The sequence below is a fragment of the Gymnogyps californianus genome, unplaced genomic scaffold (genome assembly GCF_018139145.2).
Source record: "Gymnogyps californianus isolate 813 unplaced genomic scaffold, ASM1813914v2 HiC_scaffold_102, whole genome shotgun sequence".
In the NCBI taxonomy this organism is placed as follows: Eukaryota; Metazoa; Chordata; class Aves; order Accipitriformes; family Cathartidae; genus Gymnogyps; species Gymnogyps californianus.
In genome coordinates, this window is record NW_026113983.1 from 75,817 (window position 1) to 102,455 (window position 26,639).

General features: G+C 39.8%; 1 protein-coding gene across 1 annotated transcript in view; it reads right to left on the reverse strand.

Moving 5' to 3' along the window:
- Positions 1-26,639, reverse strand: part of LOC127027901 (phospholipid phosphatase 1-like) — a 73,033-nt gene that overhangs the window by 22,255 nt on the left and 24,139 nt on the right. Inside the window, exon 3 of the mRNA XM_050913764.1 lies at positions 19,428-19,708. Coding sequence (XP_050769721.1) covers positions 19,428-19,708 — 281 coding nt within the window. The remainder of the gene's footprint in view (positions 1-19,427; positions 19,709-26,639) is intronic.

A 26,639-nucleotide genomic window follows, 5' to 3' on the forward strand; every position in this document is an offset into this window, starting at 1 on the left:
CAAATGGCAAAGTCTGACATCAAAAGAACAGCTTTGCAGAGATCCATGCCTTTTACTTCATCAGTATCTACCTCACAGATCACTTCTGATGTGAGGAGCAAGACTTCAACAGGAAAAAGCATAAGCTTTAATTATTTCTACTTGGACAATATATTGCTACCAAGTGTGTTGGGTTTGTGTGGCAGGGTTTTGGTAGCGGGGAAGGGGCTACAGGGGTGGCTCCTGTGAGAAGCTGCTAGAAGCTTCCCTGGCTCTGAGACAGACCCGCCTCTGGCCAAGGCCAAGCCAATCGGTGACGGTGGTAGCGCCTCTGTGATAGCATATTTAAGAAGGGGAAAAAGACTGCTGAAAAACTTGCAGCGGAGAGAGGAGTGGAATGTGAGAGAAACAACCATGCAGACACCGAGGTCAGTGAAGAAGAAGAGGGAGGAGGTGTGCCAGAGCAGAGATTCCCCTGCAGCCTGTGGTGAGATGGCAGGCTGTCCCCCTGCAGCCCATGGAGGTTTAATGGTGGAGCAGAGATTCCCCTGCAGCCCATGGAGGACTCCACACAGAAGCAGGTGGCTGGGCCCGAAGAAGGCCATGACTCTGTGGGAAAGCCCACACTGGAGCAGTTTGTGGAGGACTGCAGCCCGTGGAAAGGACTTGAGTTGGAGAAGCTCATGGAGGACTGACCTCTGTGGGAGGGACCCCATGCTGGAGCAGGGGGAGAGTGTGAGGAATCTGCCCCCGAGGAGGAAGGAGCAGCAGAAACAGCTGTGATGAACTGACTGCAACCCCCATTCCCGCCCCCCTGTGCTGCTGGTGGGGGAGGAGGTAGAGGAATCAAGAGCAAAGCTGAGCCTGAGAAGACGGGAGGGGTGGGGGGAAGATGTGTTTTTAAGGTATGGTTCTATTTCTCATTATCCTACTCTGACTGGACTGGTAACAAATTAAATTGATTTTTTTTTTCCCCCAAGTCGAGTCTGTTTTGCCTGTGACCTTAATTGGTGGGTGATCCCTCCCTGTCCTTGTCTCAACCCACGAGCCTTTTGTTATATTTTCTCCTCCCCATCCTGCCGGGGGGGGGAAGTGAGCAGGCGAGCGCCTGCGTGGTGCTGGGCCTAAACCACGACATCAAGTTAAAGAATGCCTTAAGTAGTAACATGAAATCAGTTTCAGATCTCATTGAGGTCTAAAGTATACTCTCAATTTCTCATGTATATAGTACAGCTGCACATCTCAAAAAGGTCTTAAAACAAGGTAATTTAAGGGCTGTTTAGCTTTCTTGAAACTTACTTTTGCCACAAATTTCACATGGTTTACAATAAAGACAAAAGTAAAAACACTATACTTTCTAAAAATGGTTGCCATAAGACTGATTACAATTAATCACTACAGTTTGTTAATGTAAGTCTGCATTTTTAAAGATTACCTGGAAAAATAATTGAAGTACAAACAATTCCTGCAAGAAAGTAATTGGAGTGAACTGAACCACTCAGTACTTTTAGCCAGGATTTCTAATCCCAGATAAGCAAGTCTAAAACAGATTGCCTTGCAGGACTTGACACCTACAACCCTTTCATTCTGTTCTATTCCTTTCCATGTACGTGAGGCAACTTAGCCTAGAGAACAGAACCTGCCTGATAGAAGGTACTGTTTCTTGAATCCTCTAAACTGGACAGTAAATCTCACAGTATAAACTAAACTGTGTGGTCCCCTTTATTCAAGCCTTCTACAAGGAAACAGGGTACAGCTTGAGGAACAAGACTTTGCTAGCAAGGCACTAGATGGGTTGCGTTATCTAGTGGAGCTGTACAGAGCCATGTCCATAAATCTGCTAAGCTCTCTATAACATTTACAGAAGTACAGAATGGCAAAAGAGAAGTCTTCTCAATGGAGACTGAGATGGTTTGGAAAAACCCACAAAACCCACACATCTAGAATGTTCTACAAACACCATAGTTTAGATTTTGATTTCTTGTGGCACCTATATGGTCTAGTATATTGTGTTTTATATCTGCCCCCAATTAGAGCCACTACCCATTTCCAGCACTCAACTTTCCCCCCCCCATTTAAACAGCTTAACAGTCAACTGCTGTTAAAGTGATAGTTCTGTGGATAGAGCAATTCTAGCAGTTACACACCCGTATGTGAATTAGTAGAAAAATAAAAGAATCAAATAAGACAATGTCATGGTTTAACTCCAGCCAGCAACTAAGCACCACACAGCCGCTTCCCCCTCCCAGTGGGATGGGGAGGAGAATTGGAAAAAAAAGTAAAACTCGTGGGTTGAGATAAGAACAGTTTAATAACTAAAGTAAAATAAAATATAATACTAACTAGTACTAATAAAATATAATAATATAATAATAATAATTGTAATGAAAAGGAATATAAAAAAAAGAGATAAATAAAACCCAAGAAAAAGACAAGTGATGCACAATGCAATTGCTCACCACCCGCTGACTGATGCCAGAGCAGCAATCCACCCCTCCCGGCCAACTCCCCCCAGTTTATATACTGAGCATGATGTTCTATAGTATGGAATACCCCTTTGGCTAGTTCGGGTCAGCTGTCCTGGCTATGCTCCCTCCCAGCTTCTTGTACACCTGCTTGCTGGCAGAGCATGGGAAACTGAAAAATCCTTGGCTTAAGATAAGCGCTACTTAGCAACAACTAAAACATCAGAGTGTTATCAACATCATTCTCACACTAAATCCAAAACACAGCACTGTACCAGCTACTAGGAAGAAAATTAACTCTATCCCAGCCGAAACCAGGACAGACAAATAAAAGAATCATTTGTCTTACACTGTCACTTGCAAGAAAAAGCATGTTTTAGGTATTAAGTTCTGCTTGGCAGTATTTCATAAAGTGCAGTATTTCATAAGTGAATTACTGAACACTGGAGTTCAGTAAACAAGCTGTTGTCATGTCTCCATATAATGTGTTTGTAAGGACAACTGAATGCACAGAAACACATAAGCAAAAAGTGCAACAGTCTTATGGGGAAATGAATAGCCTTATTGAAACAAGAGACTAGGAAAAGAGCTAAATACATATGGCACAGTGAAGCATTAAATGGTGAGAAATTAAAGTGTTAGAAATGACAGTAGAAAGGAATAAACCAGAAGAAAGCATATCCTGTGGTGCCACAATAAAACTGACAGAGGCTGAATGATAAGGAAATCTTCCCAATATAACTATTGAATTATGGAATGATCCCTTAGAGAAAAACAGGAGGTCCAGCAAAACATTATGCACACTCCCACATCAAAGCAAATAAAACCACCCACTGGATTAGCCAGCAAATCCTTTCTATCCTCAAGTTCTCTGGATTCTCCAAGTCTGACTCAAAGCTACCACTGACATTCATGTTACCCATTCCATTGATCTGGAGGGGAATAAGTGTCAGACAGAGCTGCAGCTCAGCATGTCTGTGTCAAGTAAGCCAGAGCGCTCCACACGCTTGTCAGGGAAATATTCCTAGAATTTCAGTGCAATGAGGACTTGGTTTAATAAGGTGCTAGTCCTATGCTCAAGCTGAGGCACCACATTCTTTATAGACAACTAGCTCTGCATTCAGCAACCAACATGTTCTCACAGCACCCGCTCTCTTCTCAAGTGCTACAGACTTGCACTAGTACAACTATCATCAGTGGGGGTTGAAAGGTTTGAGGACTCCGAAATGAAGTGCTTCTGTGATTATTGCAAAGAAATGTTTAAGTAAACACACAAGCAATTAATGTATTTAACAATATCAGCAACTACTCAGAACTTAGAAATCCATTTTCAAAAGACAGTATTCCCAATTTCTCCACTTTCTCCCTCCTCTGCCAGTAGTTAAATCCACACTTAAGTACAAAGCCTTACACTTACAGAGAGGAAAAAGCTGCCAGAGTCTTTCCAATTCAGTAATCTTTATCTGGACAATTTTATTGACAAAGGTGTTTCAACATGAGACTTCTATTAGTGTCTTGCACAATTCCCTAATCATATTTGGGGTGAGGGGTAGATCCACTCAGCTCTACTTTAAGTAGTGGCAGATAGTGAGCAAACTTTGCCAATGCTGAGACATAACACACCATGAGACTATACCTAGCTTTTTGCAGACAGATAGTTATATGTTTTTCCTTTTACAGGCTCTCTCACCATATTCTTATTTTACACAAATGAAAGTTCCTTGCTTATCCTACTGACATAAAACAGATCTAGCAGGTTCTAGGAAGAAATAGGCAGTCTTTTTCTAATTTGTAATCCCCTTCCTCCCCCCATCACCCTTTTGAAACAAGCCCTGCAGACAGTGCAAGAAACAGGTATAAAGTAACCTTTTCCTGAGCTCAGGATCAACATGAAGTGGTTTTGTTGTCCCAAAAATCAGGATTCTTTCACCCGGTGTGCAAAAAAGCCGATTAACACACAGAGCCGAGATATTTGTTTATTTCATGTCTGCACAGAGATGGGTGCTAGGTGGTAACTCCACAAAGCTAGCACACCTGGTTAACACACGGTAAAGCATTTTATACCTTTCAAGCAACAGTTATCAGTATTTTTACAGTTTTGCTTAGTTACCCTCGTTCCTATTGGTTCTCGCAAGTCTCATCTCCACTTAAAGTCGCAGCGTCCTCCTTTTTTACTGTGCATGTTCTGTGAGGAAGGGGCTTCTGTTGGTAGGGGGCTCTCCCTACTCAAGGGTGGGTTTTCTAGTATGTTAATTAGGATAGTTCACTCACAGTTCAAGTAGCTCTTTGATTGCCCCTGTGCTTATCTTGGTATGTCTTTACCCACTGACTTATGGTGTCATCTTGTTTCTCTTCTCAAGGTCACGCCTCGTTAACTAAGTAGCATCCTTTGTTTTTGTTTCTCGCATATCTCCAACAGTTTGACTCAGCTATGAGTACTACAAGGCTTGTCTTCACTGCTAGGTTTAACAGATTTTAAAGTTTGTTACAAACTGGCATAATTTGTTTGTTTTTTTCCTCTCTGGGAATTGAAGAAATACATCGTAATACATATAAGCATGCTACACACTGATAGAACACTAATTGGGCAATGACTAGTTGCTAGCTATTCCACATCTGTCAGTTGTGGTTTGTACCAGCAGCTACTAGAGGAATAAACTTCACTGTAAGATAACTAGTAAGGAAAAAACTCATCCCCCTACTATTTTTTTCTTTTCAAATGAGCAGCAGTTAACCTGTTTTGAACTTACAAATATTCTTTCTTAAAAATTTCATCCAGGGAGCAAGAAGTTACCAACTCCTGGCACTCTTATCGCACAAACATGTATGTTCTGAACTCTCAATATTACAAAATCCAACCAACTGGCATGATGCAATGGCATTCCACATGCACATTGCAAAACCACCACAAAGCAAGTTCTCTGTCAGTTTTGACTTGTCACTCAATTTAACTCAACACACAAAAGGAAAGTTTAACTTTCCCCTACATTTCTAGTTAGCCTCCTCCAATAAAAAAACCCAATCCCACATCAGGACTTTGTTTACTTCTCTTTCCAAGTAATCCCCTCTCAGAAAAGAGTAAAAGTGAAAATGGCAGCAAGGGGGACTCAAACTAACATTTCTAAAGACTAATGGTTTGCTCACATGCATCAGATTACAGGCTTCTGTTCCATTAGCCATGTCTGCACAAGTTATCCACATAATACTGTTCTGACTCACAGGAGTGTTATTATCATTTTACATAAAGGGAATGAGAAAAAAAAAAAGATAATCCCTGTTAAATCAGGGATTTGATTATCATTCCCTCTTTAAGAAACTGCTTTGGGCATGAAGCACCTGGCAAGTGTGCAGAACCCCTCCCCCCAACAGATTTTTGTAATCTTCAAGAGGGGAAAAAGGGAAGGGAGGCAGCAGGAGAACAGTAAGCATTATGGGGATTTCAGTCCCCACGGTGCTGTTTGAGCTTTGAGCAATACGCAGTTATACACATGTCCAAAGTTTTATCTTAAGACGACTCTTCTCATCTATTAACTTGGAAATAAGCTTTGCAAATCAGTGAAATTCTGCCAAGAGTGAGAAGATGCATCTACCTGCTCCATTAGCCATAGCTAGCTTCCAAATAATTTTCAGGGCATACTGAACACAAGTTACAAATTTTGATTTCTAATGAACTTAAGCACGATAAGCTACTGAACTTGCAGATAAAATTTTTTAAAACACATATTTTTCAGACTGAAATTTGTCTATTCTGCAGCTTAGAAATGCATTTAATAAACCAGTCCAGTTGCACAGGAAATGCAGTACTGTAGCTTACATGACTAGACCACTGGATAGGAAGTACACCATAATGGCCTTTAAAGATATCATATCTGCTCTTCTCTACGCAGTGATTAAGTGGAAGAATCGCTGTATCCATAGTTCAAAACATAAGGCCAAAGACTGCAAGCACAGCTTTTTCTGAAAACTGTTCAAGGTGAAGAGTTTTATTTTCAGTTATGAAAATGAATGCCATCCATCATCACTGAGAAGGGCCAAGTCACATTAGGGCAAAGGAGATGCAAGATCAGAAACATGATCCAGATTGCAGAACTGCATCTCAATTGGTTACAGCATGTTCATCTTTCAGATTTGGTTCTCCCTACTGCCAGTTAATTTCTATTGCAAAGGCAGCTCTTTATGTTTCTAGATCAAGTACAGCCCCATTTCATCATCCACTGTAGGCCAGAAGAAGCTTCTAAAGTTAAATATTTAAAAGACACTCATTCACTACCATATTTCAGCTTTTTCCTTCCCTGTAAACTTCCAGCAAGTGTTAAATGTAGGTGACCTGACTTTAAGTTCCAATTCTCAGAAGTGGTGGATAATTTGGTTAGGACAGGAAGTGTTCCCAGATCAGCCATGTTACATCTTGAATAACAGTAATGACAGAAGGGTGAGAAGTAGTGTTTAAGGAAAAAGTTGCACCATTTGAATAATAGTAAAAATATATTTGGCCTTCCATTCATCTCTTCAACTGCTTTGGCATCCAAGCTTCTTGAGAATTTTTTGGCATATATCTTTTCAGAAGTGAAGGACGCTGTGACCCCATGGGAAGCCCGTACTGCTCAGCTAAAATGCAATAAATACTGCATCCAAGAAAAATTTGTAGTAAACTCAGGGAGCCTGAGCAGGTAGATTAAGAGTTCATCTTCTAAATACCCATATCGCTGCTCCCTTCCCCGACCTTTATATTCAACCGTCCCATTAAGGGAAAGCATAGATTTCAGGAATAATTATTAAAAAATTATTTTCTTTTAATTTGATGACATTTTCTAAAAACTAAAAGCAAGCTCTGAAAAATTAAAGTATGTCCTCAGAATTGATTTCCAACATGACAAGCTTCCAACTACAAAAAGTTTGAACAACAAATTCCTTTTAACATATACTATAGAAGAGAATTAAGACAACCACTTAAAGTACATTCACTGTCAGTACTCATTTGCAGATCACCTGCACCATTCACCCAGAAACAGAGGTTATGCAAGACACTGTATGTATGCACATGCATAATACACACACATACACTCTTAACTGGTTAGTTAGGAACCTGCTATCATAGCTAAAATTGTTTGCTTAAAGGGCTAATTGTCAAAAGACTGTTTAGAATTACATTCTCACATCCTTCTGTGGAAAGGAGCTGAACCCCTATTTTCTACTCCCAACTTTGCAATGTGTTAATCAAGGAAGAACATGTAATGCTTATGCCTTCCCAGTCTCCAAAATGAAAGCAACTGTTCCGTATCTCATACCAACAGCATGGTAATTAAGCACTTTTTACATCCCTGGAATGAAAAAAGCAGCTTAGTTTAACCTGAAGATTACAGAACATTGTTACATGTGTAATACCTCCGCTTTTTCCTGTTCTTTAAAATGGAGAAGAGTGGGGAGTGAGAGGTTTGATATATGCATCTTTTGCTCTAACAAATACTGCCGCCTCCACTTTCAGGAGTTTAGAAACCTGAACCATCTCCTTATACAATGCTCAAATCGCTTTGTTATGGAACTAGTGACAATATTTCAGTTTCAAAAATGTGAAAGAAAGTTTTTGAACTGCATTCAGGAAGACTTCTAATTTTTTTTTTTTTTTTTTTTAAAAACAAAAGCTGGACCTAGCAATTACCCAGATTTGAAATTCAATCCAAATTTTTCAGTTGCAGTCCAAAAGGACAATAAAATTCCAGCACAAAAGGACACATCTGGCAATTATGAAATCCAGTTTGGAGCAGATTTTTATATATAAACAAGTCAAAAAGCCCTCATACCTATGTTTCCATAGCAAAACAGAAACAAGCCAACAATATCTCAACTGTAGACTTTTAAAAAGACCAGAAGTCTTTTTAAAAGTCTTTTAAAAAGACCAGAAGACTGGGATACCTCCAAATCTACACCTTAATTGAGAGCTCAATAAATAAGCTCCAGAGTAAAAGTTAGTGGATTGAAGGGTTCAAGAAATTAAACCATATGTTGACCTTTCTCCTTTTCACTCACCATAAGGTACAGCTGGAGATGCATAAAAAGGAAAAGCAAAGTCATTAGAGAAGTTCAGCAAAGAGGAAGCTCACTCAGGTGTTTAGAAGCCAGGGTTCAAGTCTTTCCCAAGGCTGAAGAATATGAAGAATTGCTAAGTCTTCCTTTCAGACTCAATAAGTAATTGTTGTATACGAGGGGACACACACACAACACACCACACACCCCACAAACATCAACCCCAAGATATCTTAGAATCCACTAGTTAGAATGGGCATCTCTAACACTGAAATACAGATTCAAGTTTCTAGAGACTGGAGGCATAGGAACCCAGGCATCTCATATCCAGAAAGGCTTCTCCTAGAGAAATTCAGCTGCCTCAAAATCTGCTGGAAGGGCAACATGGCAAGGTGCAAGCAATTCAACAGCTTTCTTTTTTGACACTGCTGCTGGACAAGCTTAACAGGAAAGGTGCTCCCTGATAATCTGTTACTCAGGAGCAAGGATGAACTAGTTGGACACGTCAGCAGCAGCCTTAGTTGCAGTGACCATGAGATGATAGGATTTCAGGGACAGCCTCCTCAGAGTACAAGGACATTCCATCCCCTTGTGGAAGAAAACAAGGAGGAATAGCAAGAGGCCATCTTGATTCAGTGAGCAACATCTGACTGAGCTCAGATACAAAAAATCATGAGAAGTAGAAATAGACTGCCTACCAAAGACATCACCTATCTAGTCAAGGAAGATCTAACCATGATTACTTAAAGCTGGACTTGCAAGTCCATGAGACTGGATGGCTTGCATCCAGTAGTGCTGAAGAAGGTGGATGATGCCGTGATGAGGCTGTTCTAGATACCTTTAAGAAGTCATGCTAAGGAGGCAGGGGGTCCACCTGATTATTAGAAAAGGGGCAAGAAGGACTGAAGGAACAGATTTTCCCAACAGGCTGTGGAATCTCCATCTCCAGAGCTCTTGAACAAGTCAAGATACACAGGGCTTTGTCAAAACTCTACAGTTACCCCTGCTTTAAACTGGAGGTTGGACTAGATGACCTCCAGAGGTTCCCTCTTGTATATACACAAAGGCTTCCCAAGCATCCAGCCACATACCAGAAGTATTTAAGCCATTCTTGCTAGACATCGTAACAAGGTCTCCACAGCCTCCAAGATGATGTGGACATTAACAATACTGGGGGGGAAGAAATCAATTCATCAGTAAGAAAAGGTTCAATGAAAAAAACAGAAGACAAAGATTCACAGAATTTTATAAGATATCTCTAAGGTATATTCAAAAGGTTAGAAAACATTAGCTTTTAAGAGAAGCCAGCATGTTTATTTTCTGAAATGTTTTAATACTTTTCTTGGTGAAATTTTAGAAAGGTTTTTTTCAGTATTCACCGTCATTTGCAGGTAACAATCATCCTGAAACACAGTATTGAAAATACAGCTTTATGTTAACTTCAAACCCAATTGCCAGCTATTCTTCATGGTTTTGGATTATCTGAATTGATTCTTTAACTTTTATCCACTAAATTGATTGGTCCCAATTAGTTTCTGTTTCAGAGACTTTTGTGACTACTGTGGCATAACAAGCAAATCAGGTACACCAAACATGCGAGAAGAACACATTAATTAAAAGCCTTTTGCTTTCAAAGGTTATAAGTTCAACACAGCATTAGCAACAGTTGTGTTTCATATTCCTTACTGAGTATTGATATTACAAACCTACTTTTTTTTTCTCCTACATTACTGCAAGAAGTGATTCTAAAACCATAAAAATTTAAGGAAGTATGCTTTAAAGTTTTAAAGTTCTAGGAAGACATCATTTGCACCAGCAGTAACTGGAACTTACATTTATTTCCTCCCTAGTATATTATTGTCCCTGTGACATTATTCAGAAGACACTGAGTAATAATACTGCATACTTCATGCTAAAACATTTATTCTTAACATTTTGTGGATAAAATGTAAGTTTAAATAGTATCAGATTCAATATACCTGATGTTTACACAAGGCTTTAATGTGCTGTTTGTGTTGCCAAGTTTATAACATGATATATACACAAAAGTGACAGCACAATCCTAAATTAAATTCTAAAAATACTGTAAGCTGCATATAGCACCTGCTACATTGTTTGAGAATTAAAAGGGACACTCATTCAAATGTTCTTTCAATTACACACAACTCTTCAATACTAGAAGCTTGGTTCGTGGGTTGGGGGCGGGGGGGGTGGTTCAGTTTTGGGGTTTTTTTGGTTTGGATTTTTTTTTTTGTTTGGGGGGGTTTTGTGTGTGTGTGTGCATTTTTTTTGGTTTTTTGTGTGTGTGGGGTTTGTTTAGGGGTGGGTTGCTTGTTGTTTGGGGGGGAGTTTGTGGGCTTTTTTGTGGGTTTTTTTTTGTTTTTTTTTCTTTTTGTTTGTTGTGGGGTTTTTTAAGGTTTTACCTGCTTATAGAAACAATTTTTTAAAACTGGAGAGAAAAGCCTATAGCCATTACTAAGTTCCCATCCTCCTCCAAAAAATATTGACAGAACCTTTATTTAAGCCACATTTACTGTCTTTGGGATTGGATTTTACAAGCAAGAAGAAACACCCATTCTTTGCTTAAGATGATGCTTCAAATTTACATACACAGTTAAAAAACTGACCTTTCCCACATTCAGGCTGATCTGGTGTGGTGAGTTGATCCTGGCTGGATGCCAGGTGTCCACCAAAGCCACTCTATCACTCCCCTCCTCAGCTGGACAGGGGAGAGAAAATATAACAAAAGGCTTGTGGATCAAGATAAAGGCAGGGAGATAATAATTAATTTTATTTATTTATTAATAATTAAAAATTAAATAATAATTAAAAATAAATTTAATTTATTATCAATCAAATCAGAGTAATGAGAAATAAAACCAAATCTTAAAAACACCTTCCCCCCACCCCTCCCTTTTTCCCAGGATTAACTTTACTCCTGATTTTCTCTACCTCCTCCCCCCCGAGCGGCACAGGGGGACGGGGAATGGGGGTTGCAGTCAGTTCATCACACATTGTTTCTGCCACTCATTCCTCCTCAGGGGGAGGAGGACTCACACTCTTCCCCTGCTCCAGCATGGGGTCCCTCCCATGGGAGACAGTCCTCCACGAACTTCTCCAATGTGAGTCCTTCCCATGGGCTGCAGTTCTTCACAAACTGCTCCAGCATGGGTCCCTTCCACAGGGTGCAGTCCTTCAGGAACAGACTGCTCCAGCGTGGGTCCCCCACGGGGTCACAAGTCCTGCCAGCAAACCTGCTCCAGCGTGGGCTCCTCTCTCTCCACGGGGTCACAGGTCCTGCCTGGAGCCTGCTCCAGCGCAGGCTTCCCACAGGGTCACAGCCTCCTTCGGGCGCATCCACCTGCTCCAGCGTGGGGTCCTCTATGGGCTGCAGGTGGATATCTGCTCCACCATTAACCTCCATGGGCTGCAGGGGGACAGCCTGCCTCACCATGGTCTTCACCAGGGGCTGCAGGGGAATCTCTGCTCCAGCGCCTGGAGCACCTCCTCCCCGTCCTTCTTCACTGACCTTGGTGTCTGCAGAGTTGTTTCTCTCACATATTCTCATTTGTCTCTCCCGGCTACAGTTGCTGTTGTAGAGCAACTTTTTTCCCTTTCTTAAATATGTTATCCCAGAGGCACTACCACTGTTGCTGATTGGCTCAGCATTGGCCAGCGGCGGGTCCATCTTGGAGCCGGCTGGCATTGGCTCTATCGGACACAGGGGAAGCTTCTAGCAGCTCCTCATAGAAGCCACCCCTGTAGTGCCCCCCCCCCCCCCAACCCTTGCCACACAAACCCAATACACCTGGTCAAGCTTGTCTGCTGGATTCCAGATCCTACTACCTAGGGATTATCAATACTCTTCTGCACTAAGGTGATCAAGGTGGAATTAGCAACTCCTGACTGCCAAAATGAATCAGGAGCAACCAGTTAGCATTTCCACACAATATATCAGTATAGTCTCACAATATATCAGTATAGTCTAACAATACAGTTAGAAGGCACTCCATCACCATCTTGAAGTCCTGAAGCACAATACATTTAAGCATAACTAAAACAGCTTTTAAGGTTTCCTTTCCCTCCCCCCCCAGAAGCATAAAAAAAACCCCTTCCAGACCAATCAAGTGTTAGATACACTAACAAAGGTTTTTTTGAGGGTGTTGAAGACATCCCACAATTCATATACTAGAGGAAAATAGAAGCTCTTGATGTTTTAATTTATTACTCTGCTAGACATCCAAGCTTCAATGTTTATGAACTTATTTCAGACAGACAACCAGCAACTACAGCAATATACACTCAAGAGAAGAATAGTAAAATATTAATTCACAGCTCCTGTTGGTGAACATTTGTTGTTTCTACTAACTCCTTCGGATGCAAGAAAGCTAACAAACAGGATGCATGAACAACCTTCTACGGTCTGGCTGGAGTGGACAGGTTTGGGAAGTATGCCTTAGCAACCAATAAGGAATGGAAAAATCATCTGTCCTTTCCACATCTTCTCTGCCTACTCCCCTTTGAGGAATTTGGATATCTTGCCAACCAACTCAAAGCCAGGTAAAGGTAAGTCGTAGCAAGCCAAAAGAGAAGGAAGAACTGAATAAGAATGGGAGCTACAAAACCCAAAAATCAGAGAATAGCAGACACTGCTCACTCGCATCCTTACTCAATCAAGGTTATAGCTTAGCACACTTACCTATTTCACTGAGCCCTACTTTGCTGATTTGAAAGAGGAAACAGCCATTTGGCAAGTCATCATCTTTATAGGTGCTAAAGAAAATACCTTAAAGGCAATGCAGGAGCATTAAAGTATATACTGATATACTAAAAGTGACATACTAATTGCTAGTACTAGTGACAGGAGGACCCCTTGGCTTTGATCTTTCTTCATTCATAGACACTAAAACTTGTGCTTGTATATCAAACTTACTTTTCTAAAATACTAAAACAAGCCATGTCTCCCAATAAAGAAACTATACGATATGAAGTTCTGTACCCTTCTGCCCAGTGCAATTATATTTTAAAAATATAGACCTTATTCAACTGTGTTATATACTTCTTTAACTAAGGAAAACTTATAACTTATATTACTACTCTTAATATTTATTTAAATGGAATATCACAAAGCTCTACACAAAACTAGTTGGCATCAAATCTAGCAATACCTTCATAAAAGCTTGAGAATGCAGTTCTGTATAAGTCATTCACCCTCAGAAAACTGCTGTGAAGTAGTTCGTACCAGCTTCTGAGTCTAGTTTAAATTAAATTCTAAAGACTACCTGAAGAAAGGGTTCTCTTACAAAGAGACAGAAGGAAAGTACAGTTTCTAAATCTAATACTTCTTAATTTAACTAGCAATTTTTAATATAACTAGTGATTTCCATACATGTTTTAGAGATCTGCAAGTGCTACCTACTTTCAAGTAATATATGCCAACTCTTACATGCATCTTTCAACAAATATGGATGAGATTTATTAAGCACACAACTGTGATGATTGATTGTGATCCTCAGCTTAGTTTAACCAACAGTAGTACTGAAAGTGCAAACACTATAGAAGTTGTCAAGGAGAAGCTAAAGCTATTTAAAACTGAAGAGGACTCTTTTCAGCATGATACAGAGCAAACAAGATACTTAAGTCAGCAAGAATTAGCATATCAAGTTCAGGTTAGAGTGTAAAACCTTACTGAAACTAACCAAAACCCACAAACACTTTATTAATGTAGACAACCAAGCATAAGTCCATTGGTTTATATTCATGCTAAAGCATATATGCATTTTAGCATGTATTTTAATACTACTGTTACTGATGAACAATAAAGACTAATGGCTATCTTTCCCCCATGCCCCCATGTTGTAACATAGCAGACATATGCAAAGAGTTGCAAACATCAGATCTGCATGAAACAGTATTGGAACAAAATATGCAGTGATGCTTGCCCAACACTCTCAGCCTCTAACCATAACTTACAGGCTTCCAGAAACATAGGTGTTTTCTTGGTTTTATTCTTCTAGAAGTTTGTTCAAACAGCTTTTTGAACTCACCTATAAACTTACATATCCCAACACTGCATCAAAGACTTCCGCAGCTTACTTTACATTCTTAATCTTCATGTGGGAAAAAATAAAAATAAAAAACTACTTCAAATGTTTCACCTTCCAGTTTTACTATTAGGAGGAATGGGAACAATTGTTCATTATCTAACTTCTGTACCACTTCTAAAGTATTTTTTAGAGACTTCCACCTTATACTCATCTCCAACTCACACACTCCCCCTCACACTCTATTTCAGGCCAAGAGCTCTGATCTACTCGGAGATGCTGAATACCAAAAGTATTTTATACTTGGAGTTTAGGGATGAGAAGGGAGGAGAGAACAAACAGAACAGTTCAACAGTCTTGGGAGTCTGGAGAGGTCCCAGTCAACTGGAAGCTGTCAAATATTGTTCCAATTTTCAAGAAGGGTAAGAAGGAAGACCCTGGTAATTACAGGCCTGTCAGTCTCCCTTCAGTGCCTGGTAAAATTATGGAGAAGGTTATTCTGGGAGTTATTGAAAAACACTTGAGAGACAACGCAGTCATTGGTCATAGCCAGCACGGGTTCACGAGGGGAAAGTCCTGTTTAACTAACTTAATTTCCTTTTATGACAAGGTCACCCATCTAGTCAACCAAGGGAAGCCAGTAGATGTGGTGGTTTTGGATTTTAGCAAAGCTTTTGATACTGTCTCTCACAGTATCCTTCTGGACAAAATGTCCAGCACACAGCTAGACAAGTCCATAATATGTTGGGTGAACAATTGGCTGATGGGTCGGGCTCAAAGAGTTACAGTAAATAGGGTTACATCAGGCTGGTGGCCAGTCACCAGTGGAGTGCCCCAGGGCTCAATTTTAGGGCCAGTGCTCTTTAATGTTTTTATAAATGATCTGGATGCAGGAGTCAAATGTACATTAAGTAAGTTTGCCAATGATACTAAACTAGGAGGAGCTGTGGACTCCCTCGAGGGTAGAGAGGCCTTACAGAGAGATCTGGATAGACTAGAGAGCTGGGCAGTCACCACCTGTATGAAATTTAACAAGAGCAAGTGCAAGATTCTCCACCTGGGGTGGGGTAATCCTGGTTATACATACAAATTGGGGGACGAAAGGCTGGAGAGCAGCCCCATGGAAAGAGATCTGGAGGTTTGGGATGATGGCAAGCTGAATATGAGTCAACAGTGTGCCCTGGCAGCCAAAAGGGCCAAATTGGTCCTGGGGTGCATCAAGCACAGCATAGCTAGCCGGTCGAGGGAGGTGACTGTCCCACTCTACACTGCACTGGTGCGACCCTACCTTGAGTACTGTGTGCAGTTTTGGGCGCCTCAATATAAGAAGGACATCAAACTATTAGAGTGTGTCCAGAGGAGGGCGACCAAGATGGTGAAAGGTCTCGAGGGCAAGACTTATGAGGAGCGGCTGAGGTCACTTGGTTTGTTCAGCTTGGAGAAGAGAAGGCTGAGAGGTGACCTCATCGCAGTCTACAACTTCCTCAAGGGGGGCAGCGGAGGGGGAGGTGCTGATCTCCTCTCTCTGGTGACCAGCGACAGCACATGAGGAAATGGAATGAAGCTGTGTCAGGGGAAGTTCAGATTGGACATTAGGAAAAGGTTCTTCACTGAGAGAGTGGTTGGTCACTGGAACAGGCTCCCCAGGGAAGTGGTCATGGCACCAAGCCTGTCAGAGTTCAAGGAGCGTCTGGATGACGCTCTTAGTCATATGGTTTAGTTTTAGGTAGTCCTGTGAGGAGCAGGGAGTTGGACTTGATGATCCTTATGGGTCCCTTCCAACTTGAGATATTCTATGATTCTATGCATAGTGGAAGCACACAATAGATTTTCACACTGGAAACATTATTTTCCTGTTATGAATTAAGAAATAGTAAAAAAAGATTATATTTGTCTTTTTGACTGTATAACTGAGCATGAATCTTTAAAAATATTCAAAAACAACCTCAAGTTCTATTACTACACAGGAATAATAGGTTCAATTCAGAATATATGATTTTGTATGCGATATTATGATTGTCCTGTCTTCATTCTTTCTTTGTATTTCTACCTGCATATTTATTTTGTGCAAATGAGGGTAGATGGTAATAAGTTTGCCTCTAATAATTTTATCCAACTGATTCAGAAATTCACCTCTGGGTTACAGCTCAAGAGCCTACTAACCTCCTCCAACTTGCTGCAAAACTCACTGCAATCAAACTCTATTCTTAGTGGCTTATTAACTGTAAGGTATGTAGGCACGTGACCAAAAAGCATTGAAACCACCCTCTCAGATGTAGGGCCTAATTTACGTAAGAAACTCAGAATTATTTACTGGGTCACTGCATCTATGATATCCACCTGTACAGTACTACGTCCCAATTTAATCTACCCTCCTTTAACCACTCACTAACTTACTTGCACAGGAAGCTGTAAACAAAAAAGCATGCAAAAGTTGAAAAAACTTCAACTTGATTCGAAAGCAGAAGCACCAAAGGCGAACTCACATTAAAGTCATCACTTCAAGGCAAATTTTAACCAAACAGGACAGCCTTCTTACATAATTTTCTAGGGAGCAACAGGGACAACAGAAAAAAGGGAATAAAACAGTAGCTGTGAATACAAACCTAACATCAGTTTGTTAAGAGATGACAAACAAATCTTGCTTCCCATATGGAAGTTGATATTTTAAAGCAATAGTTGCACAGGGAAGAACAAAAGCTAAGTGATCACTCTGCCATTGTTCCCCCATGTTATTCTCATACAACAAAAAAATCTGGTTTTCCCTATTTGAGGATAAACTAACTTGGATTGTTTTTCAGCATCTCCAAAAACCAGAGAAAGCTTTATTTCAGGACCATTTTAGGCATTACAATCAACTCAAATTTTCTCCTTTTCCCACTTCACATTTGAGAAGCATTTTTAGACTCATGCAGAAGTTCAGCTGAAGACTCGGAGCTATATCCAAGTTGAATTTTGACCCCACAATTTCATTCTGTTTCACAAAGCACCTGAGGATGTGCAACTTTTTTAAAAGACTCATTCCATTTGAAACTTAGACAAGTATCTTTTTACATAGTAGTGGAATAATAAAAATAAAATACCACATTTAGTGAGTTGAAGCAAAAAAGTCAAAACATTTTTACAGAAACAGCTCATGTTGAGAGGATCAGAAGAACATAGTTTTGTAATGTTCAGACACAGAAAGGCTGCTTCCCCCCCTTGCCACAATGTAATATACAACAAAATCAGTATTTCCCCATTCATGTGTTATAAATTACCATTTTATTTTCTTTTAAACTTGAAAGAGTTCATTTCTGGCAATTACTTCTGCTAACTCACTACACTAAAATTTGCAAAGCTGACAAGATACCAAGACAATTTTGTATGGGGGAGGTAGCGCGTCCTTTATTTCAATTATTTAAGCTTGTTCAACTACAAGTCAGATCTTTGATAAGTCAGTAACTTAGAACTGACAGACATGCTGTTTTTTGTACATTTCATGAAAATTCTCCTTTGTTTACTCTGCCTTTTTCCAAACTTAAGCTGACAGTCATATAGAAAGTGACCATTACAAGTTTTATTTAGAAGTACATCACATATTTCTTGGAACAGAGATAAAAGTTATACCTTACTAGTGGATATTCTGACTCTACAGGGCTACTCACAGGCGAGGAAAGTCCATCCAATCAGTGTCTGCAATAGCTCAGAATAAGTAAATAAAAATCTTCTAAGCACAATTATGTGCATTAGTAATAAAAAAGCTGCACATGAAGCACTCTAATCTCTCATAGAACAAGCTCCAATTTGTCTATTTACTACCTGCATGCAGTTCTGCTCATTTTAGGATTATCTGCTATACTGCCTATCTATGATCATGCACTTGCTCCTCTACTATCAACAGCCCTTCAAAATACAAACTGCTCCTGGAACCTTTGAACAGCTGCTGTGCATGACTTGGAGCTAGACCTGGTCCCCAACCAAATCAATATGCAACATTTTCCTATGGCTGCTGAGGAATACCATGCATGCTGCTGGAATATCCATAGGGGACATATGCTAGAAGAGCAAATGAGCAGAGGACAATGAGCAAAACCTATACCCATGTATAAAAAAAAAAAACCCAAAACACAAAAAAAACCCTCAAAAAAACCCAAACAAAAAAACCACACCACACACACCAAAACCACACACAGAGAAAAGTTCTAACTACAAGGATATATAGTTCTTCTGGAAAAAGAACGGCAATGAGTTTCTCTAAAACTAAGCTTCCAGGGAGCTCAAGCAACTTTAATACCAGAAATTATTCTGAACATGCTTTAACATTTCCAATAGCATTCAAATATTGTTCTTTATACCACAGTGAAAACTCAAGTGTGTCACATGCTTCGTTTTTGTTTCCTCATTATCTTGCTGCAAATGAACTGGCAGTTAAGTATTTAAGGTAATGAAATGCCTAATAATTAGAAAACTGAGTAAAGTGATCCTCTTAACAGTCCTCTATTTTTATATGGATACATCCAATTTTTATTTGCTTTCATTCTAAATCTGAACTATTTTCCCTGTCATTCCACATAGTTTTTTTGAAGGCAGATTTCAAATTCTTCTCTTAATTAGGATACACAGACATTTTAGAAATATATAAAAAGAAGCCAATCAAAACTGAACATCACCCACATTTTGTTAAAAAGCAGAAATGAATACACAATAATTTATGCATTCTTCTGTACATTAATAAAACCAATTTCCACAAATTGGAAAAAAAAAAAAAATCCCAGTGTCTAGACAGGGCTCAGAGTTTAAAATTCATTACAAGAAATTTATTCTAGGAGAAGCACAAAAAAATGCAGTACAAATACCAAACTCATCATCCCAGAACATTCAAAAGTTAAGGAACAGGTCTTACAACCAAGTACACAAGGTTACTCAGACTCACCTTCCCTCATTGATTTTTGCTTTGTCTCCTTGACAAGAGAAGTTCTCAATGTAACCTAGACTGCAGTTGATTTGTGTCCAGTTGGGCTGGCAGACAGCAAGGAAGTGAGGACGCAGTCTACCTATGGAGTACTTTGCAATGTCTGTCAATGACTGGCTAGCAGCTGCTCCAAAAATGAAGGTCCCAATGGCTTTGTAAATAGTGGCTATGTAGTTATTTCTGACACATGAGTTTGAGTGCAAATGATTATAAAAGACAGAGAGAGTCTCTCCTAGGATTATCTGAAAGAGAAAGAAGGACAATAGTTAAAGAAAGATAATCGCTTAAAAAGAAAGATTACTCTATTGTTGTTAATACTCAGATATGTAGTTTCAGAAATTAATTTTTTTTAAACATTTGGAAAATTTAAATTTGCAGCTTAGAGTCAGCAGTAACCATTCCCAAAACTTTAAACACCATTTTTATGTAGAAGAAAAAAAAAACCCACAAAACTTTTACCTTACCCTGCTTCATGTGAAATTATTGATTTTCAGAATATTTATTAAAACAAAGCCTTCTCATAATATTTATCCATATTACTTGACATGGCCCTAATCAGAAACATTTTCTCCAGTATTACATTTTATCCTACATTGAGCCTTCTTCAGCTAAACTTCTGCTGAGCAAAATTTTTCTATTTCATCATAAAGTTGTTGGGCTTTTTGTGAAGCCAGAGAGTATTCTGAAGGATCTAGACTTCATTTCCAGATCTGAAAGGCCAGTTATTTAAACAAAGAAATTTCCTATTCCTCAGGAAAATTAAATCTTTAGGGGAGAAAAAACTAATGAGAGTATGGAAAGACAAACATTACTAAGGGCTTTCAAAGGATTTTTCACCTTGCATGTCCAAGGTGTATGCATCAAGTGTTGATGGGAAAGTAGATTTAATTTTGTTTTCCTGTAGCTTCTAACTTTTGCAGAAAGTGATTATTTTATTTTTTTTCTCTTAAACCAAGTACAAAAATTCAGCCTCATTGTTGATATAGTTACTACTTCAGCCCAGACAGGTTGGATATGAACCAGCCGGTCCCATTTTATACAGAAAGGCTCACCTCATACAGGTGATCAAATAGGTGGGGAACTGTATGCATATATGTGAAATTATTTTTAAAAATCTGTAAAGATTAAATGATGGCTCTGTCTGTCACCTGAGAGCGCGACACATCCAGGATCCCAGCAAAGCAGAGCTTTGGTGTATGAAGCTGTTATTAGACATTCTAACACCTGGGCAAACAAAGTAGCTGTCAGTGGCTTTGCACATTAAGACAATCCAATCGGATGCATGACACTGAATTTTTGCACTCTGCACCATACTGAAACATGGACTGAAGCAGAGAAACACCAGAACATGGACTAAAGCTGAGAAACTTAAGCTTTCAGTAAAGTAAATGCTCTTATACAGAATCTACCCATTCCAGAGAATAACCTCTTAATGAAGATAGTTGAGCAGAAATATCACAGAGGTGACAATATATTGACTGGTAAAGAATTAATCCCTTTTAAAGAACACTGCTGCAAAACCTGGAAGAAGGTCACTTCTCAGTTGAGGCGACAAAAAGAATTAGGTGATGTCAATGCAGCTACTTCACTGGACTCAAAGAGTATTCATCTTCAGTTGTCTGAGCATTGAGTAAAAAAGACACCAACATTTGCTTTTACCATCTGACTTTCAAGTGATCTTGCCAGAAAAGCCTGATTTCACTACTGGAAGATGGTCCCTGATGTACAAAGGTAACTTTGTTAGCTAAATGTTCATACAGGCTCATATGGAGATTATATAAATTCAAAGGAAATAAATCCATTAAAAATTACTATATTCACTGAAGCCTTTTCTGACTCAGGAAGTCCCTGAACTGCAAATGGCTGGTAGGAAAGTACTGAGGGCAAAACATCAATCTTTGTTTGTTCTATTCTTCTGTTCTTCCTCACTCATCTGTTTTAACCACTGCTAGAAATGAGATAACAAGCTAAATGGACCTCAGCTGTGACCAAGTACTACTGCTCTTAGATAATATTGACCACCAATGATAGTACAGGGTGAAAAAATAGTCCTATCTTAAAAGGCAGGATCTTTTAGCATAAACCACTTGCCAGTTAATTGAACAGACAAAAAAAACCCCAACAAAACAAAAAAAAACCCACACACAAAAAAGTTTTGTCTGCTCCAGAAGTATTTCTATAAGTTTTTGAAGCAGTTTTTCCAAGAAAAGGAAAACTAGGTAAATCACAGTTTTGCTTCCCAGCCCCACATTTCTACAGTTAAGGAAAAAAACTCCATCCAAGAGCAAACATAAGCTACAAGTTGACCCTTCTGTTGGAACCTAGATAAAAATCCACGCAGTCCCTATGCAAGAGTTAGATTGTCATAATATCCCCCCTGATTTTAACCCATTAGCCCAGAGAAACAGCTGGCCAATACTGAGGTTTACATTTAGCTGCTCCTTTTCCAGCTTTGATTCCTAAAATATACTTGGACAAATATTTATACACCTAAAAGTCTTATTTGGCTTAAGAGTCTTAACTCCGCTCAAATTGTAGCTCTGATGAGCTTGGATGTCACCCAACACAAAGCCATGACTGGAGTCTGAAGCTTTTTAGCACATCTGGACAGGGATCTTGAAGCCTCTGTTGAAGGGCCATTGTTGGAACTAAAGTGCAGTCCCAGGAGACTTAGGACACAAAATGGTTAACTGATGAGGTCTAGCTCTCCCCTCTGCCCATGCCTGAGGACATGCTCCCACCACTTTTTGCCCCAGCACTGATATTTTATTCTTCCATGGGCCATTTCACTCAACCTAGCACAAAGAAACCAGCTATTTTCTGCTGTATTAAGGCATTTCACTAACTTATCCTGGTTCAGACAAGCCACTAGAGGTGACAAAAGACAGGGCAATAGTGGGACCTTGCCTTTTGTCCACAGCAAGCTATTAGGTTAGCTCAGCTGATAGCATATAATTAAGTCTTAAGGATACAGAGTCACTATATGCTTGAACCAGTTCAACTGAGCTAGGAGCTGTGGTCAGAGAGATCCCAAACTGGCAGTTGCAGAGGCAATCTCTCCCGGTCACTGATCTGGTCTAAAGAGGAGGGAAGGAGAATAGTATCCCTTTTTCAACCAGATTAGGTGCAGTGCAAAAGTGAGCCTTAGCATTAACTCAAACACAACTGGTCCCAGTGTTTTATCCTGGCCTTCGGGGGAAATATCCAGGGAAAAAATCCCTGGCTACTTATTCTTTTTATTCTAATGTTTGAGGTAAATTCTAATTGAAAGTCATAATATTTTTCTATTAAAGAACTTAGTATCTGTTATACTTCCACACAGAGAAGTATTTCCAATGACTCTGCAGCAGATAAAAATGCTGACTTAATAGGTTGTGCAAACTCATATTCTGAAAGTAGTAGCTCCCAAAATAGAAAAGCTTGAGACAGTCATTTAAAATACATTAGTGTTATTCTTATATGGAAAAGGAGGAAGTTTTTACCAGTTATCTCAGACTATAGAATTAAGTCACCTATAAACAAAATATGCCACCATAGTTCTAAGGTATTCTTCTTCTGTTCTACAGTTCTATTTGTTTGGCCTCAGTAGAAAACCTTTTAGTTATCCTTTTCAGAACACCATTTAGACTATGTGCTAAAGCAGTACAAGTGCATTATTTTAAAGTTGAGAAATCTTATAGAATACAGTTTTAGAAATCTGTATTAACAGATTGCCCCTCCTCCCTCTTCCCCACCCCCATTGAAATCAAATGCAATGAAGAAAAGTTTAACTTACAACAATTATACTGAAAGGAACAATTATTCCTGCTAACAACTTATAAGAAATGGTGTCCTCTTTGTATGGATACTGGATGGATTCATCACTACAGAAAACTCCTCTCTGGAAGGGGATACGTCTTGAATTGAGAATTGCAAAAGGCAAGCCAGCTAGCAAAAAGGAATAAAAAAAAATACATTACAAAAGCAACACAAACTCTAGTGATGATTATACCCCCATGTTTCCAAAGAGAAGTGCATAAAGAGGAACAAGCATGCAGCAAGTCAGAAGGTTATGCACTTTCTTTGTCCAATGACTACTACCTTGTCTTTGCAGCTCCCAGGAAAGACTGTTGAATGAAGGAGAGCAAGGACAGGATTTCTCTCAACTTCAAATTTGTGACACATCAAGTATGGAAGCATTCAAAACCATGATTGAGTAAACAGTTCAGTGACAACCACTGAGTTGCTCAATCTGCTGCTACTGCCACAATTATTGACTATTCCTTTATATTCCAGTTGCCCCTTTATACCTTCTCTGGACAGCTTTACAAATCAAAAGAGCATAAATTGCATTTGATGAAATCAGAAAAGGGGTGCTCCTCAGGGAGTGCAAGTGCAGAGGAAGTTTTCAGAAAGAGATATGGAAAAAAGGAAAAGTTACACATGCATGCGATCCCCTCACTTCCACACACACTGATAAGTTCCCCGGAACAATGTGGTCACTGCACAAGCCCTACAACCTCAGGGCATGGAGATTTTATTCCTCTCTCTTCCACAAAAGAGGAAGCAGAACACAAGATTAAGGCAAACAATGCTTTATGCTATCGTGCCTCAAGAGACCTGCAACACTAACTAAAACTAGTCATTTGAACAGCAAAGTTTAAAAAAAAGCTCAAAATAGGATATAAATTACTACAAACTAACAGAATCACATTTCTAAATGCTGATCCTCCATCCTTGACACACAAGCAGCATCTGCAGAATCTGTTTGTGTATAGGGATGAGCAGAAAGAAATGGCTATATGGAAAAAAGAAATGGGGGACTACCAAGAATGTTCAATGAAACAATAGATAATCTTCTTTAACTTAGGGATGTACAGCCCAGTGGTGTTAAAGTGCTCAAAATTCAGTAGTATCACATATAAAATGCATACCAATTTAACAACAAAAATAATTGGGCGGGGGGGGGGGGGGGAAAGACACTCCTAATCATAGAATGGTTTGGGTTGGAAGGGACCTTAAAGATCATCTAGTTCCAACTCCCCTGCCATGGGCAGGGACACCTTCCACTAGACCAGGTTGCTCAAAGCCCCATCCAACCTGGCCTTGAACACTTCCAGGGAGGGGGCATCCACAACCTCTCTGGGCAACCTCTTCCAGTGCCTCACCACCCTCACAGTGAAGAACTTCTTCCTTATATCTAATCTAAATTTACCCTCTTTCATTTTAAAGCCATTACCCCTTGTCCTGTCACTACATGCCCTTGTAAAAAGTCCCTCTTCGGCTTTCTTGTAGGCCCCCTTTAGGTACTGGAAGGCTACTAATCTACCAGTAAGGGATCAGAAGGATGAAAAACAGCCTCCTGCCTGCCTGCCTGCCTGCCTGCCTGCGAAAAGTGTTGCTGTAGTCTCAGTTCTCTCCTCAGGACCTCTGTGTCAGGGCATAGCCCACCTCTTCCTTTCCATATACATACCAGCAACCCCCAAATAAATGTCTACAAACAAAACTAAACACTGAAAAAACAGAAAAGACAACAGGAGAAAAAGAAAGGATAAAAAGATACCAATAAGAGAACTAGGGGAGAAGAGAAACACTAAGTTACATAGTCAGGATTTACAAAAAGGAAAAAAAAGACAAGACCTAGGATCCTTTTCAACCCCCTTCCCCCTTTAACCTCCACCCATGAAGTCCTCCAAACTAAGCCTGACGCCTGGGCCCATCATGAATAGGGAATACTGTGGTTTCACCAATAATTTGCTATGGATTTTGTTCTTCACATCATACAGAAGTGACTGTTTAAAAAATACTTCAGTTTGAAAACAGACAAGGAAGAATAAACAAACTAATGGCTCATAAGGTGAAATCTTCCTTGAAGCAACATCTGATGAATGACATGCAGCTTTGTTCCACAACCAGGTAGTTACAGGCTTATCGTAGTGCCCATGTATTTCAGCTAAGCATGTCACAAAGAATCCAATGTCTTCTGTACCATTATAGTCATAAAATTAATAGCATGCAAAACCTCCCCTCTAAAAGTGGCAGAAAAAAACCACTGTCGTCGTGAAGAGGGGTTGTTTCCAGTTCCATGCCAGCGGGACTACAACTGACCTAGCTCTGGAAGCTGTCCAAGCACACCAAAGCAGCAGGACAGCAGGATGGGCTAAAAGCCAAGCCAGAGCCTCATCAAAACACTGAACCATTTGGACACCAGCCAGCACAGAACCCTGGAGCTAGACTCTGCAGTACAGCGCAAAAACATAGCCTTTCCTACCAGGAAAAAATCCTCTCCCTTTCTCCTAATATTAAGAATAGCAGGGTTTTGAAAAACACTGCAACCCAGCCCTCATTTCCACCCTCCCCTGTGTTGGTATTGTGATAGCATGTCACAATATATCATCAGTTGTTTATTATTTAGCTAAGTTGTGTAAGGGAAGAGGCAGAAGCAGTGTGCAGTCATGATAAGGGAAGGTCATTTTTTTGTCAACATAAAGCTGTGGTGTATTTCCAACACCATTTATTCTATGAAAGTATGTATGGAATGAAAGCTTCATCCTTTGCCCTGCACACATACTAATACCAAGATTCAAGACTGCATATTTGAGAAAAGTGTATTTTTTTTTAGATCTCCAGAATTGGAGAATGAGACATACACAAATAAGAGTCTCTTGATTATTTACAGATTTACTTCTTTAGAGTAGGTAGTTTTAATCATCATGGTAAAACAGTTGCTCACAAAATTAAGTTCAGCCTAAAAAAAACCTTATCACAGCTTCAGCACACTGCCACTAATACTTGCTACCCTACTTAGGTGTTGTCATTGGCATCACATCACCAGCTCTGCATCATCCCTTTTAAAGATCTGCTCTATGAATAATGACATCATGGTGGCTTAGTCCTCATTTCCTCCTACTCATACCTGACTGTTTCAACTTCTCAGGGTAGGGGAGAAAATTTTCAGAGTGCTGGGGTTATTCAGTTGGTTGGAGGGGGGGCTTTTTTTTTTTTTAATGTAATTACCTGCTGCTAAATCAGAAATGCAAAGTAATGGTATATGGATCAAGGGAATGAAGTCCCTCATACAGTGACAAGGTGTGCTCTTCCATGCTGTTGTGGTTTAACCCCAGTCAGCAGCTAAGCACCATGCAGCCCCTCCCTCACTCCACGCCCTGCCCCCGCTCCCAGTGGGATGGGGAG